We start from the raw sequence: 23,568 nt of genomic DNA, 5'->3' as shown, positions 1-23,568 counted from the left end.
GTCGCGTCGTGACGAGACAAGAGTGATCCCGTGCACGTGTGTGGGTGAAGACGATTTTCGCCGTGCTAATGTATACCGAAGGATGAGACAATCACCCGCACCACTCGCTAATACGTACGCGGAGATCCGTTCCGGGAGCTTGTGTTCTTTTTTTGTTTCTTATCACCGTGTACAAGTGATTATGCCAATCACCACCTGATTTGCTGCGTCGAGCAATAACGGCACAAAAAAAGTTTTCTAAGCCACGCATTTTCGATTCGGCGCTTCAGTGTAGACAAGGAAAATAAGTATTGTGCTAATGGGAGAAGGCAATTATGCCCTTTCCACCATCTGGCTGTCAGAAGCCGATCGAAGTCATTACGGTGTTACTCCGTAATCTCTGCATCTGCTGTCCCGGATGTTTAGCTGAGAAATCGAGGTCAACATCAACGGCCACTAATAATGAAGCTTCAAAGCCTACATTTGGTTGACTGTATTTCGCAACTGAATTGAAAGAAAACATTATTTTGATTACAATGAAAGGAAGGCGCCGAAGAAAATAATCATATCTTGATGACAATGAAAAGAAAGCACATAAGAAAACTATCATATCTTGATGACAATCAAAGGAAGGCACAGAAGAAAACAATCATATCTTGCGGAATTGTGCGCTAAACGAAACGTCAAAACCTTATCACATCAAACGATTCACCTACATTGTACGGAGTAAAATGCAAGCGAATTCATTGAAGTCCTCCAATAAATCTGCACACTGTCACTCTCGGCGTTTCTTCGCATTTTTATTCGCATATCTCAAACACGTATTCTGAAGTCGCCGCCCGTTCTATGTAATATACCAGCAGTGTGTGTGAGCAGTATGTCAACCATATGTTCTATGCAAGTAGTATGCTAAATCGCGACCTTTTGACAGGCAATAAACAGCACGAAATCGATACAATAGACACAGATAACATATACTTATTGTTTCTGTTACTCGAGTACGTAACTATCTATGTTAATTAATTAATTAAATAATTATTACTTTCAAGTTACAGACGTACAATGTGAGTGGAAAGAAACGTGAACAGTGTGGCAACTACATTCTGTGCTGTATATTTTTTTTTTCAGGCGGTTGTAGCCTGAATGGTAATAAAAAGCTACCAGAGCCATCCGTGACACATTTAAGAGTCTTTCTAGCATTTTTGTTAATGCCGTCCACCACGGTGGTGTAACGGTTACGGGTCTCGGCTGCTGAGCTGAAGGTCGCGGGTTCGATTCCAGCCGCGGCGGTCCCGTTTTGATGGAGGACAAATGCTCGGCCCATGTACTATGCGACGTCAACGCACGTTGAAGAACTCCAGGTGGTCATTAAATTTGCGGAGCCCTGCATCGCGGCATCCCTCATAAGCATATCGTGGTTTTGGGACGTAAAACCTCAGACATTATTATCCTTTTATTGCCGCCAATGTGTAAGAGCGTGACATGAAAACAGCGCGCCGAGTTGCTCACGTTTCTTTCCGTCTCCCCTGTACATCAAAGAGGAGCAAAAGTTGGCACGCAGAATTACTGGCGTTCATACACTTTTGGCATTCACAAACAGTTGACAAAACGAATGTACGGTATATGGGTAAGAACAAGAGTTAACGTCCCACCTTTGTAGGTGGCAAACACGAGCGCCGCACCGACGAAGCCGCCCAGGTACTGAGCCGCGAAGTATAGCGGCACTTTGGCGATCGGAAACTTGCGCACGGACGCCTGGGCCAGCGTCACGGCAGGATTCAGGTGGGCTGCGATGCAAGAGAGGTGTAGTTCTTTAATGACCACTCCAGTTTGGCGCGCATATAGGACCTTGGCTTTTTCTGCCGCATTTCACAGACAGCGAATGGATGGCTTGGCTGCATGGAGAAGATGTCATGGCGATTTTATCCTGTGAAATATAAACTGATCGCGAGCGGAAAACTGTTTTTTTTTTTCACTTTACGACCGTCTGCCAAACTGACGTGCCATATGCTATGCCCTGCTTCGAATCGTCGATTTATTCGTTTTCCTGTTGTGATTTTATAGGCTCCCGGTTATCTCGATTGTATTAAGCGAGTACCCACGATAGAGGATATTACTTCAGTAAGAACGTAATCGAATGAAATAGTTCATTACGTTCAACTGCACGCAGTTGAGACCAAGTAGTGTTATTTTTGGCCATGCGGAGTTCTTAAACATACGTGCAAAACTTCAACAAACACCCTTCGTTATAATTAAAAAAAAGAACAATAACAGAAAACTTAAAAATTTTTCATTACGTATCTATTACCTAATTGGAAGGTTTATAGGACGTCATTTAAACGATAGTAAAAAAAATCAAATAGACTCACGTGACGCCAGATTTTAGTCAACTCACGAATGAGTGCAGTTAATTATAGGCGCACTTTAATGAACCACGCCTGGTGGTCAAAATTAATCAGGCTCGGCCCCTTTCCCTTTTCCTACGACCTGGCTCGCAGCCATATATACAGTTTTGAGTGGTATTGATATCCGAATAGGCAAACTATAGTGAGCATGTTCCTTCTGAAAGCAAAGCATGATTTACAAAGCTACAAGAAATGGTTTAACAGGTTGCACCTCTGTTATGTAATAAGGAAACTTTAAATCTCAACGTCATGCCAAAGAAGTGAATGCCCTCATAGTTCACGCCTGGTTTCATTAAATTAGCGTCGTGCTCTCTATGCGACTTGCGACAGGTGTTTGAAAGTGTAATGTGTTCAAGCATGGCAGTGAAGAAACTAACCCAAAATCGGCTTGCATCTTGTACTAAATACAATTTGCTATTTTAAACGAGTGACCCGTTAGTATAGCATGGCGCTACTTGCATAGCTTACGGGAATGCGTGCGATCCGCTTTTCCGTTAGACCACTGGCACAGGAAAGAAAAATGGCAAGTAATAGTCACACTCTTAACGTTTTCGCGTATGCGTCTGCCCACCACCCTCACCGAATCGCCCAGCGACCACCTATTGCACTGGAGCCCTTGTTATGGCATGTCAATACGTACACGTGCATTAGCTGCGCATGGGATTTAACACACGTTAGTGACAAAAAGATGAAACGAATACGCATTTCCACCATGTATCCACACAGCTGTTGTAACGTCAGAAATGTAGCAGTGAAAACCACTCAAGAGCAACGATCACCAACACAGCATTTTTACACTGCGTCCTAAAGAGCTCTTCGTTAGACCTCCGTTAAATTTGCTTTTCCGCATTCCCGTCGTCGTGGTCCTCGGAGCGATCTCCACAATCTAAAATACAAGACACCGAGAAGCTAAGCACTGAGACATTAGGCTACATTTGCAGCCCGTTAAATCTCTCTGCTGTCGAAGACAATGCGATATAATCAATACGGCTACTCACACGAGACTCCTCCGGAGATTTGCACGGCCACGTAGATGGCGACGCCCCATCCCAAGGGCCCCACGCAAGCAGCCAGGGACTCGTTGTCACCGGCGATGATGATGGCCATGATGGAGTCGCCGATAGTCTGCGCCAACAGATTGCAAATTCGGGGTCAGTATAACTTAGCGACGTAAACGCTTGAATTTGTGGCTGGTTAACTATATGCTTACAGCTCGATTATAATAATGATTGTATTTTTCATGCATAAGGTGTTTAAGTGTCAAAGCCAGTGAACGGATTATCAGGCAAACAATCACAGAGGGCTTCAAAAAATTTGACCACTAGGTGTTGTTTAACGTAGACTGATAATTACGTCGCATAGTGCGCGGACATCTAGTATTTCGCGTCTGTAGAAGTGCGACCGTCACAGCCAGGGTCGAACCCATGACCTTTGGGGCAGCACCGTAATCACTGTATACTATCGGGGCGGACTGCACACGTGGTAGAAAGAGAAGGCGAAACGCTGTCCGAGTCCTCGTCTCTTTCCGATGGAGGCGGAAATGTTGTAGGCCCGTGTACTCGGATTTGGGTGCACGTTAAAGAACCCCAGGTGGTCAAAATTTCCAGAGCCCTCCACTACGGCGTCTCTCATAATCAAATGGTGGTTTTGGGACGTTAAACCCCACATATCAATCAATCAATCCTCGTCTCTTAATTCACCGACGTGTAGGCTTGCAGATGAAAGCATGATTTAAGTACTGTGTAGTTTAGTACTTTTCTTAAGAGAAAAAAATATTATGAATACCAAATTTTAGATTGCTGTTCGGCGTGAAGAAGCGAGAATTTCCGTCGTTAAATTTAATTGAAGACACAAGTGTTACTACTGGTTGATTGATTGATTAGTTGATTGGTTGATCGGTCGAAAAGGGGAAGGTACTTGAGTGAGTGAGCTTAATTTCTTCAATCTTGTAACATACCCGACCTATTTCTATTATTAAAGATTTGTGTTCGAGAAACGGCACCCACTGTAAAATCTATAGGCCAGTGATCTCTTCGACACAGACGTTCACTCGACAACATTACATAAATAAGCCAATTTGCAATAGTTAGACAGCGCTCATCTTATTCGACTTCTGAGCACGTGAACGACCCCGTACTAGTCGTCCGCTTTTGAATCCTGGGTGAATCGAATTGTAGGGCGACGACGTCTGGTCGCCCGTGGCGGTGTACACGTCTGACTTGCGAGGCGCCAAGGCTACCGGCTAGACCCGTCACCGATCATACGTTGGTTAACACTAGCGGCGTTGCGGCCCCGTCAAGTTTTATGATGGCAGAAGGGGAGAAGATAAAACGGGAATGGCGGAAGCCTCGCAACGGCGAGCCGTGGGAACGCGTTTCGTCTTCTCGACATTTGGGTCACATCTGTCATTATCGCCACTTGGCGGCCGTTTAAAGCCGGTCGACCCCGAATAGCTCCCCGTTTCGCAGAAGTGCTTTGACTGCTTAGCGGGCTCTCTGTGCGAACATGTAACCACGAGAGGGCGCTTGTACCTGCATACTACTGTCAAAGCGGGCATGTTAACAGACGTGGTGTCCCGTAGTGCTTCTGGTGCTTGCAACTTCTGACGCGAAGGTCACAGGTTCGAAACCCAGTCGTGGTGGTCGTATTTGGATAGTGGCGTAGCGCTAGAGACTAGTGTGCTCATATTTGAGTACATGTTATATTACCTGGGGGGGGGGGGGCGAAATTTTCGGAAACATACTCCGACGTCTTGCATAATCACACCGTGATTCTGGGACGCGAAACCTATACTATTGTTGAAGCAGACATGTCCTCTACGTGGTATTGTTTGTTGAAGACAGCCGATTAGCTAGACAACGTTCAACCATCACTTCGTCAGCTTGAGTCAACGCAGAAGAGCAGTGGTTTCTACAACAGAGAATGGAACGTCCCGTAGTAGAACAGTGCGTTAAACAAAGCCCAATTTAATCCGTATGCCTCCCGGATTTATTATAATAAGAATAATATCTGGGGTTTTGTGTCCCAAAAAACACGATATGATTACGAATGCTGGCGTAGAGGAGGGTTCCAGAAATTTGAACCATCTGGTGTTCCTTAACGTCCACTGACACCACATGTGGACAGTACACAAACTACCATTATCTTGCCTCCATCGAAAGGTGGCATACCACGGCCTGTATTGAACTCGCAACCATTGGGTCAGCAGCAGAACACCATAGTCACTGCTCTCCCACGGCGGACCCTCCCGGATTTACCAAAAGCACTGCGTAGCTTTGACGGATGCAATTTGTAGGAAACCAAATACGCTCCCATTGAGAACTTTACTTTGGCTGCTGCTCACCTTTTTATCTTTACTTTTCCAATTGAAAGAAGACAAGATGTACAGGGCTGGGGTTACAATATCAATTTTTCAAACCATAAGACGCTTTCAGATGGGCGTCCACAGCAGCTATGCATACTCAACCTGCCAGCCTTTTCCCATGACAGATTGTGTCTGCAGAACTGCTCAGGAAGCTACACTAAAACTTAAGTCTTTGGCATAATATTCATGCCTAAGATATTTCAAAGTGCGATCGCACCTCCCTACTGAGCTGCACGCCTCGTACGCTGACGTCATACCTGAACGCACGAGGCTTTGATACAGTGGCTCTTGTATGCAGTGGGTTATTGCGGTCGTTCCCAAGAAATAAAAAAATACAAAGAAAACACGTGTGCCGTGTACTACTGAGGCTCGAGCTTGCACATGTGCTACTGATAGAAACCACAGCTGCGGCTATTTCATCGTTTCTGTGCGTGCAAGGACATCCGTATATGACACTCTGAGGGAGCTTACATGACGCACCGCTGTTTGAGCTTTCGGTGCAACTTTAGAGACACAGTACGAATTGCACTTTCTCTTCAAACGTGTTTCCGAAACCTCCAACAATCGCTTCGTACTGCTGATAAAGTTTTTCCTCTGAGCTCGTGGTATGCCTTTTTTTTCTTTTTGACTTGTCGTTTCAGCGCAAGCCACAAAGGGCAGGCAAGATCAGACGTGTACTCGTGGCGGCGAAACTTGTGACTTCATCGGTGTTGCAGCGTTGAGTGTAACCGTAACAAAGCTAACCATGCGTCATACCTTGTATGTCCCTTCAGCACCAAAATTCCTGGACATAATCAAATTTGTGACTTCATACTTGAGGGCTTTCATGAAATTAACATGCTACCCTGTGTTTTGGCTGTTAGGTCTGGCATAAGAAGACCTTCGACTCAATAATAACCCGTCCATGTAATGTAAGTGAGGCCACTAACTTTGTTTTATCTATGACTGATGTTTTGACATGGCAGCTGGCCTCAAACGGTTCGGCTAGTCATGTCGAAGGATCAAAATTGCATCTGCGAAATTCGCACAATGCTTCTCAAAAACACATAAATCTAAAAGCCTTGAGGATACTCCGAAATGTCGCTGTACAAACTAGTTTAGAGTGCGGAAGTCTGTTCGTAATCATGTAATTAAAATGCCAAGCAACACGAGAAGCTATACGTCACCAAACACGTTCATTCTTGCATTTCTGGAAAACTGGGATCAAACGCAATGTTGCTTATTAAGGAAAGCAAACCAGCATGACTTACGTAAAGAAGGGATGTTGTAATTTGTTAGATAGGTTCAAGTAACATTTGTTCAGTAGCAACAACAAATATTTAGAAGTTCAAAAGTTTACGCTTGTTGATCCTTGTCGTACCTCCCAACAAACACAAAAGAAAACAAAAAGTTATAACGTTGCAGTTTTTTCTTCTCCTCTTAATTACGGTTTGCATACAAAGGCTTCACTCACGTCAATACTCCCCTAGCTCTCTCCATAAATTTTGTATTAGATAGTTCAGTAGCTGCTGAAGGTATGCGTCAACGTTGACGAAACTCCGACGTATCGAATTGTGCTGCATGCGCAAGCCTTATTCGGCGAATTTTTCGTAACCATTTACATGTTCGCACCGGTAAGCTAACATGATTAATAGCTTTAATAGACGTGAAGGGATTCCCTTCTTCACTGTAGAAAAACCGCTACCAGTAGAATGCGTTAAAAACAACAAAAGAATGATCGCAACTCTACATGTGTGTACGTTACAAACTTTGGAAGCGCTCAGTATTTGCCACAGCGACAGTACCGCTTTCCTGCTGTTTGTCGCTGGATATCATAACAGCGTTTTATCTTCCTTTCTTTTGTTTGTTTCCTCTTCTTACTTCTCTTTTTCTTTTTGCAACAGCTGCTATTTCAAACACGTGGCGTCTCTGTGGCCTCTGAATTCACCACTGACAACCGCCATATCCACCCTGCGCACACACACTCACACACTCACACATGCGCACACGTGCACATGCATACACGCGCACACACACACGCACACGCACGCATGCACGCACGCACGCACGCATGGACACTTTGGGGAATATTGAAATGTCCAAATGTCAGGTAATGCTCCATAACAACTAAATTGTGTACACGGCTTTGTATTGAACAGCCCAAACACCTCGAATCGTGTCAATTTTTAGGAGATACTTCTCATATAACATAATTTCCCAAATGAGTTTGTCAGTCTTATTCATATCCCTATGCGGTAATGCTATAGCTATGCATACCGCTTGATTTCCGTTCACATTTTGTATTTCCTCCAACTGAGACTTTGACATGCCTGACCAAGAGTTAATAATACTTTGCTATTAATCTTCTGCCTTGATCATGCTTTGTAAACCCAACTGTCTACATCCCCTCCCCCTTTGTGCCATGTTCCCTCATGGAAACCGTGAGTTACCTGTATCAACGTATAAACATCAGACTCTGCCCAGGTGGCACTGCGAAAAACCCCGCCACCAGCGCCCTCATCGCTTCTCTGGCTATAAATGGGTAGTGCAAAGGGAGCCGTCCGCAAGTGAACGTGCATAGGCCCCCCTCTTTCATTGGTGTTGAGGCACAGTTTCCTGAAAATCAAGGAGCTGGCAAGTTGCTTCCACCAATCCAACCTCACTTCAGAAAAGTAGGAAGCACATCAACAGTGGTGGCAGCGAATGCTGCCCGGTGATGCGCTGGTGGACCAATTCAGGGCTGTCCAGAGGGTCCGTGCGGCGGCAGAAGGGCTTGGCTTCTCTGTCCCGACGTGGGAGCTGCCAGCATCAGTCCTGGACTGATCCTCAGGACCTTAATAAAGTTCTTATACCATAAAATACAGCAAATCGAGCTGCGGGTATAGGCGAAAGGTGTTTCAGTTATTTCGGCGAGCTGCAACCCGCAATTTAGGAGCAAGCGAGCATCACAAGACATCGAGTATGCACTTCTACATGCGTCCTGTAACGCCTAAATACGTAAATTTGGGCATACACACGTTGCCAAAGTGATGAAGTGCATCCACTAGCATTGCATCTTACGATCGGTGGTACACGAAGCTCGATTTATCAGGCACGAATGATTCCGGCGATTTTCGCCTTTGCAGTTGCATTCTCCATCCATCTCTCGCTTCCTGCCATTGAACTGTTTTATTACGAATCCTAGAATGTTCCGTTGACGGTTCTCATATGTTTGTAATATTGAAAATAGGAATGCATCCCTGTCAACTTTCTCGGAGTAAAACGAAAGCCATACCGAGGCCTCCGTCAATTGCGGAGACCAACGGCAAGAAAAACGTGATTGTGGTCACGATCAATATTTTGCGATTTACTTGTATAACGTACGTGTGAAAATTTGCTATTAAAAGCCGGCCGGAACTTAGAGCCTTCGAAGCCTACGTGCACGATGCTGTGTGGTGGCAACCACCTCCGATTATCGGTGGTCGTGGCGTCTATCACGGGCGTCACCGGTCTACTATTGCACGGCACGCACCTCAGTCAGAGGCTCTGTCGAGCTTCGTAATCAAAGTTACCACAATCCTCCGCCAAGGCTACTCACAACAATAACAGGAGAGCTGCGTTATCACACTTTCTCGAGCGACCGGCTATGGAGAACGCCAGTAATTGGCTAATGGCAGTTTCACGCGCTTCCCGCACAGCCGCAACGCACGTGCGGGACCCCTGCCGCACGCAAGTGGGGGACCAATAAGCCAATTGGCGACGCTCGTTAACCCTCCGCAGCGTCGCCTATTGGCTTATTTGTCCCCCGCTTGCTTGCGGTAGGGGTCCCGGCACGTGCGTTGCGGCTGTGCGGGAAGCGCGTGGAACGGCCCTTACCGAACAATTTCGCAACGGTCCGCATCCAGCGCTCTCACCGTTCTGCTTCGCGGCAGCTACGGAAATCGGTAAAACTGAAGTCCTTCACGTCCGTGGCATTTAACAACGCAAAACTATAGCGTTGACTGATGTCTTTCTTTGAGCGCGGAGCTGTTGCGCGTGCTCTTGTCTTCACCGTCGTTCTGGCGAGTGAACCAGCAAGCACGTCATGGCGGTTCGGTGACGCGTCTCACTAGCGGAGAGAAATTCATAGCTCTTCTTCTGAGTGTTAAATGGGCGAACACACTTAATAATTAACTCAATCGTTGTTTCGCCCGCGCTAGTTGCATCTGGTTGCGCAGCTAACTGTGCAAGAGAGTCGAGCTTTGCACTTCCAAACACTACTTTGACAGGTAGCGCTAGATGTCTGCAAAACTGCAGAGTCTGACGTCTATAAGATAGCACCTTTAAATTGCGTCAGATTATGTCCTCAACCAGGGCGTAGGCAGAAACTTTTTTTGGGGAGGGGGAGAGGGGAGCACCCCCTTGGAACGGTAATTTTTCGCTCTGTATGCCATGGCGAAAAACATTTTTGCCACGACGGGGTGGGGGGTGGGGCGTTGCTGGCGTTACGTCACTGTTTCTAACTAACGGTCTATTCGCAGGTTATTACAGAGGAGAAAAAAATATTTGCGATGTGAGCATAAGCTTCGCGAAATCGCGTCAAGATCGGACATCATATTCTGCTCATATAATGGAACACGTAAGCTGTTTCGCAGCTGGAATCGTCGTACGTTTCTACACTTCCACGTGCTTTCGATTCGGTGTATAAACAAGTTCTTGCTTATATAAACACATCAATATCAAGTTAGAAGAAAACATACATAAAGCACGGTCTAGGCGGGAGGTGGACGTGAACTTTCAATTACTTGTATGCTTTCTTAGCGGGAAACGAACGAGCATTTCGTTATATTGCGATTTCGGCGTAGTTGGTGTAGGGTACGTGTTGTGTTAAGAACCCCCCCCCCCCCCCCCCTCCCAGACACAGAGGTCTGCGCCAGCTTCTGCTATAAAGCACGGCTGCGCGCTCCGATTGCTATGCTATCGCTGTCACTTCCACTAAAAGCGATCCCAGAGACAAAGAACGAAGGCAGGAATATGATACTGCCACAGCGTCATCCACCCAACACCGATGGAATGTACGTGCTATCCTCGGCGTTTGATGGCAAGGCGCCATACATGGTTCAGCGCGCATTCGTTTTGTACTATTTCAGGGGCGTTGACGGAAGGGCGAAAAAGGGGGTCGGGGTGCAGTAGGCCCCCCTAAATTTTCGCCATCCCACCTTTTTCCACGAAAAGCAAACACTGTCAATACACAGCGCGTATATTGTACTCTCACCCCTACACCAGGGCGCAGGGGCGTAGCCAGGGGATGGCACATCGGGTGCGTGCTCCTCCCCCCACCCCCCCCCCCCCAATTTTTTTTCTCGGCATGGCATAGAGAGCGAAAAGTGGGCATTTTAAAGTGTTACCCCTCCCGAAACGAAGGTGGTGCCCCCTCCCCCGGGAAAAAAATTCTTGGCTACACACCTGCCTGGGCGCCTCTTATGATAATATCATGTTTTTGATGTCGCCTCCATTGAAATCATGTAGCCTCCATTGAAATCCTACCTACGTGGACGGTATAGAGCACCCGACACTCGAGTCAGCAGGCGAGCCCTGTACAGCCACTGTCACCATGGCAGACAACAACCAAACATCCTTTCTACACCTATAAAGGTGTTCAGATTTTTAGTGTGTGGTTTTCATTATAATTATTGCCGCCTACAACGTCTCGTGCGACGATGAACTTTTTTTAACTGTGAAGTATCACGTGGCACAGCGATAAGTCGGACAGGAACAAGAGACATGACGAGGCACGGCTGCACGCTGCGCTGTACCGTGCTGCTACGCATGAACCAGACCGTTATCCGCACTCTATGCAACTCGATACAACCGGAGGCAGCACGTACACGATATATATATACACCAGACCAGGAACAATCCTTATAGTGCGCGCGGGCGTGTCGCATAACGTCTGGCCGTCGACTGCTTCTGATGCTATCTCTTATTTCCTCCCACCCCCTCGTGGCTCTTTCACGAGCCTTTCCTCCTCCTCTTATTCTCACTTCTTTGTTGCTACAGAATTGAACTACTGAAATGAAATGTCTCAATGGGAGTAGTAAATAGAGTAGATCGACAGAAAAAAAGCATAAAAGAGATTGCTTAGACGAATTCATACGGAACTATAAGGTTTTTTTTTCTTTTTGTTACGGTGGTTTTGGGACGTTAAACTCCGCGTATTATTATTACTTTCATTCTATTTTATAACTGAGGGAGGGTTGGGCAGGTACTTTCGTATATTTCCTGGTATTGTTGGTATTTTTTTTTGTTTTTTGCGTTGTATCGCTAGCTGTGCCACGGCTGTTGAGCAACTCGACTTGGCTACGGTGACGGCTTTTTACGGAGAGCCAACGCGCTTTGGCGAGAGATTCCCTGGCGAGCGAGAACGGGGTCACCTTGGCTAGAAAGCGAGCCAGAGAGGGACGCTCGGTACGCAGACGGGCGCAGACCCGACGGCACAGCAGCTGGGATTACGACAGGTACTGACGCATCGTGTTTCAGACTACAAGTACACGGGCGCGAGTTGCGGCTGCTTTCCTGATCAGCATCGACGGCGTCCGAGCATCGGAAAGGAAACAACGGATTACGAACGACAAGAGAACGTGATTCACCGACCACCTTTGTTTGATAAACGACGCTCTTTCGTAGACAACTGGTGACACAACAACGTATTGTTCGCGGTTCCGCATTCGTGCGACTACCGTGCTCGGTCATGCGAGACATGAGCAGCAAACAAATAGTGCAGCTGCGGAAGCTCGTACAGACACTTGGCAGGAAGCAATGTAAAGCTAACTTCGTGGTAATTTGCTTCTAAACCACATGTTCTACATTGCCGTCACTATGGAAGGCAGCCAGTTGACGTACAGACTCTCGACATTTCACCAGAACTCTGCAATGTACGACGAGAACAGCGACAAGTCATCGGTCTCGGCCTGACTGCCACCGAGTCCCAAGGGATTCCGGCCGATGACTAGAGGGATGATCGGGGGCAGATGCCGAAGCCTCCTCCCCCGTCGGTCTAGACGGGTGCAAATAAACGTTATTTCTCCCTCTCTGCACGAGTTGTGTGGTATGAGAGGTCCGTGTGTGCGCGCAGGCATACGACGGGTTACATAACGCAAACAAAAAAAAATCGCTTGGCATATTTGCTGACGTAAAAGCGGCCCTTGCTCGCTTGCAATGACTACACAAGGACGCCGTCACGTAGTTGCAGATAACAGCATGGGCTTTGTGTCCCAAAAACGCGATATGATTCTGAGAGACGATGTAGTGCATGGATTGCTCCGGGAATTTCGACCACCCTGACTTCTCTAACGTGCACTAAATCTAAGCACGCGGGCCTCCATAACATTTTACCGGCATTTAAATGTAATTGCCATGGCCGGGACTCAATCCCGCGACCTTCTTGATTGCAATGGAAATCGGCAGAACACTTTTTCACTACGGTAAACTTTAGCGAATGTTCTATGTAGTAGAGTGCCATTCAGATAACAGCGACAAATAACAATCAGCAAAGCGCCTTAAAGGTGCATGACGTAAAAAAAAACCTATAGCTGTCGATCGGCTTGAACTGCTGTTATGGTTTTATATTTTCACACGTCTATGTTGACGTCAAAACTATAAAACTGCTATCCCGAAGAAAATGAGAAAACCCCACGACTTGAAAGTAAAACAATCAATTAGCATCCGAATTTTCAAGTATCACAAGCTTCCGTTTTAAAGGCAAGATTGCAAACCGATGAACGATATACATTGCTACGCGACTAGAGAGAGCTATACCATGACTACTATTCTTTTCTTCATAGATGGTGCCTCCCTTCTCTGAAGATTTGTGACTTTTTTTTTTCAGAATGCTATGGCACTCGTGACAAAATTTTCTCGCGTCTCGAACTGGTCAGATAATCTCCAACTTCTGTTTTAGCATGCCTTGTTAGCGAGCAGCTATCGGCAGTGACGAACACTTTTCTCGAGGTGTAAAATGCTAAACGATGTTATAAACTTCAAAAAAAGACCAGTGTGAAGTTTAGCGATAACAACTCGACGCCACAATCATGCCATTGTCACTGATATGTCACTGTATCGAGCGAGTTTGGCTACCTGTCATTTGCCTGGTTTGAATTTCTTTTGTGATGTTTGTTTGTGGAAGTTGTTTCGTACTACCTGCAGCTGCGATAGCTCTATGACAATGGCATTCTGCATTTTATCACGAGGTCAGGGGTTCATTTTAGACAGACTACGACCACATCATGGCAGAAGCGGAATGCAAAGCACTCGTCTACTGTGCACTTCAGTTTTCCGTTAAGCAATCGCGGGTCATCGTACTCTAAGGACCGTCCCACGTTCAGGCGCCTCTCAAAGCCCATGAACTGCTTTAAACGTCGAACTTCTGTATTTCATTTACATTTACATGTTGACATGTGTTTATCGCACGTGTATATTTACTTTGCATATATTGCAGTTTACTTCACCCTTCACCCCTTTCCTAGCTTCCATCTGTCCTCCATTCGTCATCTCCTGCCTTTCTGATCTGCCTGACCGGGGGACAGTTAAGTGTCCCCTGCAATAATGCGAGACAATACTTAATTGCACGTCTGTTCCTTTCGCTCTTTTCCTAGTTAAATGTGCTACTTGTGCCCCACTATGTTAGAATCATTTGAAATCGCTGTCAATTTAGGATACATTTCCCGCTACTGTGGCCTAATAGTTATTGTGTCTGACTGCTGACCCGATGGTGCTTAGATTTAAGCCCATGCATAGACCTTAGGATTCTTAAATTTCATATTCCCTAGATATCTGTTATATTCATTTTCCTCAATCAAGTTTGAATTTTTTTATCCTCAATATAATAACCACCGGTTTAATGGCCCATCTCTCGTAGTGGGTACGAGTCGAACATAGGCACAAGCAAGCAAGCAAGCAAGAAGCCCAGGCGGTGGAAGTTTCTGGAGCCCGCCACTACGACTCCCCTCCTGCCATATCGTGAATATGGGACGTTAAACCCCAACAATTATTATTAATTGACAAAACTGTAAGTGCTGAGCTATACATCACCATGTTCGGTACGTCACTGAGACTTGCATTAGCAACAATAACAATCTCTGCATGCTATCCTAAGCATAGAGCAACTCCATGCAGCTAAAACGACTTACGATTATGTCGTTGACCCGCAAGTTGCAGGATCGAATCCCGGCGGCGGCGGCTGCATTTTCGTTGGAGGCAGAAATGCTGAGGCCCATCTGCTCAGATTTAGGCGCACGCTAAAGAGCTCCTGGTGGTCTAAATTTCCGGAGCCCTCCACTACGGCGTCTATCATAATCATATGGTGGTTTTGGGACGTTAAACCCCACATATCAATCATTTACGATTATGTCACTGTTAGCGTAGAACGTTCGCCACATCGAGAACAACTTGTTATTGTCACTGCGTATAGCTGGAAGGGGGTTAACTTTCCGCTTTCGAATTTTTTTCAGTTGTACATGTGTGCTTTACACTCACAGAGATGCGCGAACGAACATAAATGGTTAGTGACTCATTGATTTATATGTAGAGTTATGATGTGTGGGGTTTAACGTCCCAAAACAACCATATGAATATGAGAGACGCCGTAGTGGAGGACTCCGCAAATGGCGACCACCTGGGGTTATTGAACGTGCACCCGAACATGAGCACACGGGCCTACAGCATTTCCGACTTTACCGAAAATGCAGCCGCCGCAGCCGGGATTCGATCCCGCGACCTGCGGGTTAGCAGCAAGGGTTGTTGACTCTCCTCCCCTTTTCTTCTCCGAAAAAAAAAATCTGGCTACTCTCTTGCCTTATGTGCTGCTGCTCGTGTTGTGGAGATGTGCGCAGCGCCTGCCAACTGCCTCCGCACTATCTGCACGCCTGTGACACCCATCAACGCGTGGCGGCCTTGACGGCCTCTCTCTCACTCGTCCCACCGGTCCGCGTGGGTTCTAGCTCGGAGTGCGTGCCTTGGCCCGGAAAGCCGCAGTTGTCTGCTATCAAGAAGTTGTGCCGTGTTGCGGTGGCCCGGGAGTAGCACGAGCGCGGGTCTATTTCGGGCGGGCCACGCCAGAAGGATGACGCGCCCGCAGGCACATTTCCGCGCGAGGAAGAGAAGAAAACACTCGCGTGCTCTGCACTTGCCGGTGGCAAGAAAACACGGGAAAGGTCAAGGTACATCACCAGGGTATTGTAGTTTAAGTAGTGGGCGCATGCCTCCCTCATTGTCTTGACGTGACATTCACGAACAGAATAAACTTCGTAGCAGCCCGCGTTGTAAGTTCTACGAGCGAATTGAGAGCCGCAGCTGTCATTTGGGAATTTCAGTGCCATTAGCGTTAAATCTCGACAATTAGAAGCCCCGTAGTGGGGAAGAGGGAGAGAGACAGTGCCTAGTCGGAGCAGCTAGAGGACGACCACGACGAAGAGCTGAGCTCGTGCCAGTGACTGACGCCCCTTAAACCAGACAGTTGGTTTTAGTCAGTAAACCCCCGCATAATTTGGCGGAGGTCACCAAAATGGCGTATGAGGCTTGGGGTGTCTTACACGAACGCCTTTGCTTGCCGCAACGGATGGGCAGACTGTGCTGCGTGTGATCATTGCGGTGCTGACGAAACCATTGAACACATTTTGTGTCACTGCCTTCGGTACAACTGTCGGAGAATGTCCATGTCAGCAGTGTTTCCACACGTCGACGATCTGCCGCTTTCCGAAAAATTAATTTTGGAATACCGGACAGATCGAGCTTCACGCCGAAAAGCGACGAAGGCCCCCCCTGAAATTTCTGTGATCGACCCGCCTCGTCGAACGTTTGAGACGTTTTAGTGTGTTTGTGTGTACTCGTTTCCGTCCCGCCATCTTTCTCTCATCCCCTTTTCCTTACTTACTTTTTGTCTCCCATTTTTCCTTCCCCAGTGCAGTGTAGCAAACCAGACACTTGCTTTCTGGTTAACCTCCCTGTCTTTGTTCTTACCATATATAGCTCTCTCTTAATATAGAGAGTGCAGGAAGTTCAGAAAAACTTGAGGTAAAGCGAAGGTTTGTTTGTGAATACGGGCCTTAGCGGTAATTTTCAGTGACTGCGAAGTGAGGCAGTCAGTATACAGTTGCTCGCGGCTGAGTTTCCAAGGCTGTGTTTGCACAGTGCCAATTTTTATGAAAGGGAACACGGGAGCGCATGGCCTGCGCGCTCCGGCGGCTGCTGGCAGCGCGCTCAACTGGGAGCGAGGGCAACCACAGCCTCTTTTCGCGTCATCTTTCGGCGAGCAAAACAAGAATATGAAACCAGCAGCAAGATTGCTACTTCTTTCCCCTTCAAGGTGATTACCGGCCTTTCGCGCAATCGCATTGAACAGGGAAGGGATTGTGGTCTTTCCGCTGCTTCCACATAAGCAATCAATGAATGGTTGTTTTGCTCGCCGAGAGATGACGCGTAAAGAGGCTGCGGTTGCTCTCACTCCCGCTTGAGTGCGCTGCTAGCAGCCTACAGAGCGTGCAGGCCACACACTCCCGTGTTTCTCTTAATAAAAATTGACACTGTACATACGGCGGCATAAGAAAGCAACCTTTCTTATTCCCCCTTTTCCGCACCGCTATCATTAGTATACACTTGAGGCACGATTACCCCGCTATATAGATAAAGAACGCGTGTGTATGGCAGTGTTACGCGCAGATGCTCCTGAATTGCACAAATTTATCATGACGCCTGCAATATAGCTCTATTTACACGTTTCACAGCGTGTTATCTAAGTGAGATATCTACGAGCTGACAGGAGGCGCGCCACACTATAAACATTTTCTTTCGGGTAGTCGAGATCTGTTGTGACAGACTTAAACGATGCGAGGTCTAAGTGACTTTCATCCGACTGTACAGTGTTGCCCCCTTTGGAGGAGTTAACGGCGTACAAATTGTCCGCCCCGGTAGATGAGCGGTTACGCTGCTCGGTTGGTGACCCCCAACATCCCGGGTTCGGCCGCGGTGGTCTCACCTCGATGGAGGTGAAACGGTAAGAGCCCGTGCACTGTGCGATAATAAACAACACTAGATGCTCAAAAATTGCCGAAGCCCCTTCATTACAATGTCCCAATATTGGAGTTTTGGGACGCATAATCCTCCCATATTATATTATTATTATTATTATTATTATTATTATTATTATTATTATTATTATTATTATTATTATTATTATTATTATTATTATTATTATTATTATTATTATTATTATTATTATTATTCATACAATTTCCCATTTATTAAAATGTATGTGCCAGAGTTTATTTTACTGTTCGTCATGGCCAAACTTTAGGTGAACCATAATTTGAACATGGCTTTAAGTTGGGGAACAATGAACTCAAATCTGCTTATAGATTCATTTAAGCAACTTTCAGAAAACATTGCCATTAGGGCTTTAGCCACTGCCTGGGTAAGTGACCTTGGGAAGACTAAGAACTTAAGCAACGTGCGTTTCTGTATTCAGAAATACTAGCCAAGGACCGCTAATCAATGCTACATCGTCAAATGTGTCTGTTTAGACAACACAAAGAAAAAAAAAGCGAGTTAAGGCTTTCTAAAACGCATGAAAACAGAGCGTTACTGTCACATGTCATATGATTACTTGACGTGCTGTGCGAAGCGTTCATGCCCGCTCGCCTTTATATTTGTTTTCTTTTACGTTCCATCACCGTAACAATCGCTACATTTGTTTGCAGTCTCCGCAGGTCGCGGGATCGAGTCCCGGCTGTGGCGGCTTCATTTCCGATGGAGGCGGAAATGTTGTTGGCCCGTGTGCTCGGATTTGGGTGCACCTTAAAGAACCCCAGGTGATCGAATTTTCCGGTGCCCTCCATTACGGCGTCTTTCGTAATTATATATGGTGGTTTTGGGACGTTAAACTTCACATATGATCATTTGTTTGCAGTCTTCCACATCGAAATTTTCATATGCGGTAAGCTCTATTTCGTGTGGCCAAAGTTTAACCAAATGCCAAGCGCGCTTGTAGGGGGATTGTAGGAGAAGTTGTTACGTTGCAACACTTTAACTAAAACCACGGTGTCGCTATTTTATGTCTACTTTTTAGATGCATTTCCGTCTTTGGTTGAAGTAGCTACAAATCGCGCTGCGCCACTTTTCAGCCCAAGTTCAGTGTTTGTCACCAGCGGGTGACATTCCGGAGCCCTCCACTACGGCGTCTCTCACAATCATACGGTGGTTTTGGGACGTTAAACCCCACAAATCAATCAATCATCAATCAACCAGCGCGTGACATTAAAAGAAAGCTGTGTGCGCGCGTGCTGCTGAATGCGCTGTGTTTATCTCTCTTCCCTCTCTGCTCTCTATCTTTCATCTCCCTCTTCCCCCTCCCATGCGCAGGTTAGCAAACCGGCTGCCTATAGGCTGGTTAACCTCCCTTCTGTTCTTTTCCTCCTAATTTCCTTCGTTCTTTGTACAAAGCAGGACTCTTTTTTTTTCTTCTTTTATTGCAGTATACACTTACTTTTTTGCTATGTTACCACGTGTATGGCGCTTTTTTTTTTTTCATGTGGTCGGGAACGCACAGCTGATGCGAAGCTAATCGAAACGCTCGTTGCAAATTATCAGCTGGCGCTTCTCATATCTACCACATGTTTCCATTGCCAAGGTCGAAAAACAGCACCGCCACGTTTATCATTGTGGAACTGGAGCGGGTATATTGTGGGCTCGGATCAGAATCATGTCGTAGCCACCAGGCCACACATACACACACGAATACTGGGACCTAATGCCGTAAATGTTACGTTTTAACGGCGGCAAAGGTCGCATTCTTATGCGTGAGAAATACCTTGCCGACAGTTGCGGAAGCTTTAGTAATTTCACATGTTAAAAGATTTTATCACCACCTGTGCTCAATCTGCATATGCAGCCATCTTTTTCACACACCTTACACTAATTGTTAAATTATTCGTGTGTTTTCAAACAAAATATGTGCTAGCTGTTCAAACATTTCTCATAAAAATAGCGCTTCAAAAATGTATAAATAACTAAGTAAGTGGCCTCAGATTGAATGAAGACTATGTTGTTGATATAGAAGCCCATAAAAAACAGTATGTATTATAGTTCACGCTTCGCCTCACTTCATTTTTTTTTATTTCCCTAAAGGCATTCTCAGGAGGGGGGAGTGGGTGTCTTACACAAGGGGTGGGTTTAAAATTGTACAGCCCATAACTAGTCACCACATATATGCATAAAAAGAATTAGGGCTTAGGATTTTCAGAAAATTTTGATGGGCAGGCAATTTCAGTCATACAACGTGGCAGGCCATACAGCTCAGTCGATGAACGGCAAAAAATAAATAAAGGATGTGGGAAAAGGTATGATAGTGCGGCTGCATTGGCGGGTTACTTGTAGGTGATACTACGTACGGCAGTGCGAAGGGAAGGTGAGGAGGTGGAACCAGAACTTATGAGGCTTGTGAAATAGGTTTAGTGAATCTCAGGTTTCGGATGTACAAGTGCTTTAAATGCCAACAGCTTAACATCAGGAAGTGCATGACGTAAATGCCGTTTTAGGAATCACTACAGTATAAGTTCGGTTAGCCATCACGTAGTATAACGCAAGCCAGTAAACAAGTACAGCAGTTGAATTATTGGTATCATATAACCTTTACAGAAAGCATGTTCACGAGGCCAAAGAAGGAGAGTGACTCCAAAAAAATGTATACGGTTCATGTAATAGTTACTTTATGTAATAGTAATAGAAACGTCAAAACTGCAAGACGTGTGGAGTACGTGACCAAAAGCGTCTCCACGCATTTTTTTTTTTTTGCGGCAAATGTCGTACGTGTTTACCGCACACTTGATGTACTAAGGACTAAGCTCCATATCAAACAAGAGATTTAAATTCAAATTGAGTAAATATACCATCTCGAGAATGGCGTGATTCCAAGCACGAGCCCAAGGAGATTATCGCTGTCACATCAATTTATGGGAAAAGCAAAAAAGAAAAGCGCGGAAAGAAAGAAAGCACATTGTGGAGGCGCGGGGAGAGGAGATAATTCGAAAGGACACGATGAGACTAGAAGCACTCGTTTAGTGCCCGAGATTATGTTATTTTCAACGTTTCTTATTTGACGCTCAAGCACTTTTAAGGGCTTGTGTTCTCAACGAGTGCATGGTTCGTGATTTGACACCATCTCTTGTTCAGAGATGTTTTCGCAGTTCCGTGTTCAGTGGAACCGACAGAGTGAACAATAATTGGGTTGCACGCAAAATATGTTCACGATAAACCATAGTTGAACGTGACGTGTGTCGTCAAATTATTCGCGTCAAACTGGAAAACGTAAATGGCCCGATTTCGTTATTAAAATCTTTTCAGATTTCCCCACAGACTGAAGGCATCCGCAGTGCTGTGTGGCGCACGCACGTGGTAATGAACACGGTACATAATTTCCTGCATCTCATGACCACACCCTACAATTTGGATACTGCCAAATTGAACGTGGATGTGTTTGTACATCAAAACTAAATGTGCAGTAAGGGGTCGAGTGTGATACAGCACGCAGAAAACACTATAGCATATGTAGAGCACCCTAAAAGCAATGCGGAGTCCGGGTTCTGCGTCACCTCCAACCCATTGTAAAGGTAGACCTTTTGTAGAGGTATTACGGACGAAGCTCCTTAAAGCGGCACCCGTTCGTCCCTCGTCGTAGTATGTAACGTGTCTTGCACTTTGACCTGCAATGTGGTGCCGGTGGGAGATTTCTCCTGTGCGTTGTTGAACAATAAAAAAAATTCGCAGCGTGCACGCTAACTAAAAGCCGAATTCTCCTGTCTCTCATTCCCCGTTAGCAGCCATTGGCATGTACATTGAGCACTATCTGACGAGAAAGGGTTGCTACGTTATACTCGCTGGGCGTAACCTGCCTGGTTTTAGAGAGCTTTAGCGAGCGTTGGGCCGCAGTGCCATAAATACAGTGAACTAGTATATACCATGAGCTCGAGGTTGTTAAACGTGGGAAGGAGACAAGAAGCGCAAGCCGTAAGAAAGTGTGTGTGTGTGCCACCTCTCGTTTAGTCCTTGGAATGTCCGCTGGATGGCGGTGCTTCTATATGCGGAATATATGATGAAAAAATGCGAGATGAAGGTACTTGGAGTGTTGACTAGATGGGCGAACGGACACACAGACATATATGCATGGACGAACGCATGGATGGCTGCATGGACGGATGGACGTATGGACGGACGCAGGCGCGGATGCATGGACGAACGCAGTGACGGACGCACAGATGGACGTGCGGACGCACGAACAGACGCACGTACGGACGGGTGGATGGACGCAAGGACGGTCGCACAGACGGACGCATGGACGGACGGAAGCAAGAACAAATGGACGGACGGATGCTTCGTCCTACTCTCCATCATTCACACCGTGGATATGCTGCCATTTTTTTTTTGTCACGGGCACACTTTGCTAGTCACAATTAAAAAAAAAAAACATGTTTTTACTTCTTAACTGGGCAGCGCCACCTGCACAAGTGAGGAAGACCAAACCCAGACTCATCACAGGCTGCAATATTGTTCTCAATATGACATCGTAAGCATCCTCCACGAGTGTCTTTTTGTGTGTATTACGCGTTTTGTTGCATCGCACAATGTGGGCCAAAATACAACTTCAGTTTTTTGCTGATTTCCGCAACGGGGAACACGGATTTTGAGACGTTGCTTTGCAAGAACTGGTTCGCACGCAAGCCTTACGCAAAAATGTTTTTTTTTTTTATCCTGTGGCTATGAATGTTTCTATTCTATGCGATGTTTGACAATGCTTGACTTTTAAGGCATATGCTAAGAGGGAATGCATTAGCTCTCGGCATATGCATGTGCACGCGGCACTGCTTAAAGGAACCAGTTTAAGCCGACTGAAGATGTGACGTCAAGGGCAAAACAATAGGCACAACATCGATGAATAACGGGAATGGCAGGTCGATGCCTTTATTTCATTTTGGTTTGTCCCTTTGCCTATTGTAATTGATAGTTGTAGCACGAGGTCTCGGATGAAAGAATTCGAAGAACCCATGGTTAAATGCCGCATTTCAAGCTCGCTTTCGCGGCACCCCTGCATTTGATTAACTCCTTTCGTTCCTTGATTTCATGTCAGTTATCAATTGTGCGATGTTGGTGACGTCGAAGAAAACTCCCTTGGTACCTCTGTAATTAGCCGTGGACGATTAGAAGGACGAAGCAAACTTCTCTTTCGTCTCAGCTGATGTATCTAGAGTGCCTATCCCCTCATGAGATTTTACGCGGTTAAAATGGCTACTTTAAGCCAAGCTGGTGATTAAAGACAGCTGCAGTGCGAGCGCGTATACTTAAAAGAGACACCGAGAGACGAGGACGGTATTCGGCATAGCACGCATGGTAAGCTTTTTGCACCACCGTTTTGCACTGCCTCCGTGATTGGCTCACCTTTACCAAGCGATGACGTCATGGGAATACGCTGTCATCTAACCTCACGTTATGCGTCATAGTAAATTCGTAATGACGTCACACATTTCGGAACTTTATGACTTCATGATGTCCTGGCGGAACGTCATCACGTGATCATTAATTTTTTTGCATCATTCGTACTCACGCTGACGCCGCCGACAGTCAACTAGGTGGGGTGCTGGGGAGTGATTTATCAACCGAGCTTCTTCTTAAGCTGATGCCAGACCACGTACGTCCCATGAGCTTTCCTCGTGTCGCGAAATCTAATCCCGACCGCGGCTGCAGCGTTTTCGATGGAGGCGCAAATGCTTGAAGCCCGTGTGCTTAGATTGAGATGCACGGTAAAGAACCCTCAGGTGGTGTGAGAATTCCCGAGCCCTA

At 46.2% G+C, this 23,568-nt stretch overlaps 1 protein-coding gene across 4 annotated transcripts in view; it reads right to left on the bottom strand.

Annotated features, from left to right (window-relative positions):
* Positions 1-23,568, bottom strand: part of LOC119188255 (aquaporin-9) — a 63,761-nt gene that overhangs the window by 30,873 nt on the left and 9,320 nt on the right. For all 4 annotated transcript variants that reach the window (XR_012895381.1, XM_037436208.2, XM_037436209.2 and 1 more), the window contains exons 2-3: positions 3,383-3,509; positions 1,632-1,766 (exon numbers count right to left, since the gene is read on the bottom strand). Coding sequence is in view for 3 of the 4 variants with exons in the window: in XM_037436208.2 (XP_037292105.1) it covers positions 1,632-1,766; positions 3,383-3,509 (262 nt within the window). In the remaining variant the exon portion in view is untranslated. The remainder of the gene's footprint in view (positions 1-1,631; positions 1,767-3,382; positions 3,510-23,568) is intronic.

This window comes from Rhipicephalus microplus, chromosome 1 (genome assembly GCF_043290135.1).
Source record: "Rhipicephalus microplus isolate Deutch F79 chromosome 1, USDA_Rmic, whole genome shotgun sequence".
Taxonomy (NCBI): Eukaryota; Metazoa; Arthropoda; class Arachnida; order Ixodida; family Ixodidae; genus Rhipicephalus; species Rhipicephalus microplus.
The sequence above is the reverse complement of the archived record's forward strand: the minus strand, read 5'-3'. Positions and strand labels throughout refer to the sequence as shown.